The 1344-nt window shown below is 41.4% G+C and overlaps 1 protein-coding gene across 1 annotated transcript in view; it reads right to left on the reverse strand.

The window, feature by feature from the left end:
• Positions 1-1344, reverse strand: part of LOC118322053 (atrial natriuretic peptide receptor 2-like) — a 23607-nt gene that overhangs the window by 12382 nt on the left and 9881 nt on the right. The window contains 2 exon segments of the mRNA XM_035653635.1: positions 59-197; positions 472-562. Coding sequence (XP_035509528.1) covers positions 59-197; positions 472-562 — 230 coding nt within the window.

Genomic DNA, 1344 nt, shown 5'->3' on the forward strand with positions numbered 1-1344 from the left:
GTGTGTGTGTGTGTGTGTAAGACGCAGACGTTCAGGATTCCAGGTGTTTGTGTAACACACTCACCTGAACTGGAAAATCTTGTTCCTGACTGTGTACTCGTAGAAGGAATCTGAAGCCGTCACCGTGTATGAGACATTGAACTCTTCCCCATTGGTTACTTTCTCTGGAGGACGCTGCACCCAGGCCATTTCCAGACCTGTGACAACACACGTCGCCTGAACATTCAAACAATATACACCCGCATGCAGTAGGGGGAGAGACACTGTGTTTGCATATAATTCTGTTGAGCCCCACCTAACTCACTGTAAAGTAATGTAAATAAATGTTTCCTTCCTTGAAAAATCATCCTACAGTAAATGTTCTGACATAAATCACTCAAAACAAACATCAGCTGTCTCAACTCCAAATACACTGTACACTCACACATGAACAGAGACCCAAACAGACACATACATGTATAATCAACTCACCACCACAGCTAATCATGTTGAAATCATTTGGGCTATTGATCGGCCAACAGTCGTACTCTGTGTTGTCCAGATCATGCCAGCAGTTAACTCCCTGCAGGCGAGACAGGAAGCTTTTTTTATGTAAAGGCATTTTTTTATTGTGTGTAAACATATTATAAAAGCCTAATGTGTGTGTAAGTGTTTTATCAGTGAGTCAGGGCTTGGCATTTGAGTATGTTAATGAATTAAATACACAACTCAACTCAGAACAGGTACAGTATTACAATACAAACACATTGGCTAACAGCAGACATTAGTAGCAAAAGCACTATGGTGAATAAATGTAAGTAAGAATGACAGTATTATCTTTTATTAAAGATTGATTACAGAATGGTTTATAAGCGAGGATATCAGCCCGACAAGAAGCTGGCAAGTAACCCAGCAATACACAGAAATAACACAAGCCCAAGACCACATGCCCGCAGCAACAAGTGTTTCTGACATGACAACAAAAGCAAGGAGGGTTCCTCAGTAATCCATGAAAATGTGAATATTATACACTCAGTTTACACAGTAGTTTATATTCCGTCCTCTGTGTACGACAGTTATAACACAATGCATGACCCCTGCCCTCATTTCACATCATTGTGCAGTTCATTAACAGGTTAACCATCCGTTGTTATAGTCCACATTTCCTCTCTGGAATTAGATCTGTTGTAGTATTATATATTTGTAAATCCTCTAGTATGTGAGAACTTACCAGCAGGAAACACAGGTAAAAGGATGCCGCTGTCCGTAGAGCCATGAGGAGGTTTGCTGCTGTGACCGGACCTGCTCTGAACTGACTGACCGACTGACTGAATGACCACATCTATGTGTGCGTGTGTGTGTGTG

This window comes from Morone saxatilis, unplaced genomic scaffold (genome assembly GCF_004916995.1).
Source record: "Morone saxatilis isolate NCDOM2014 unplaced genomic scaffold, NCSU_SB_2.0 Contig12, whole genome shotgun sequence".
Lineage (NCBI taxonomy): Eukaryota > Metazoa > Chordata > Actinopteri > Moronidae > Morone > Morone saxatilis.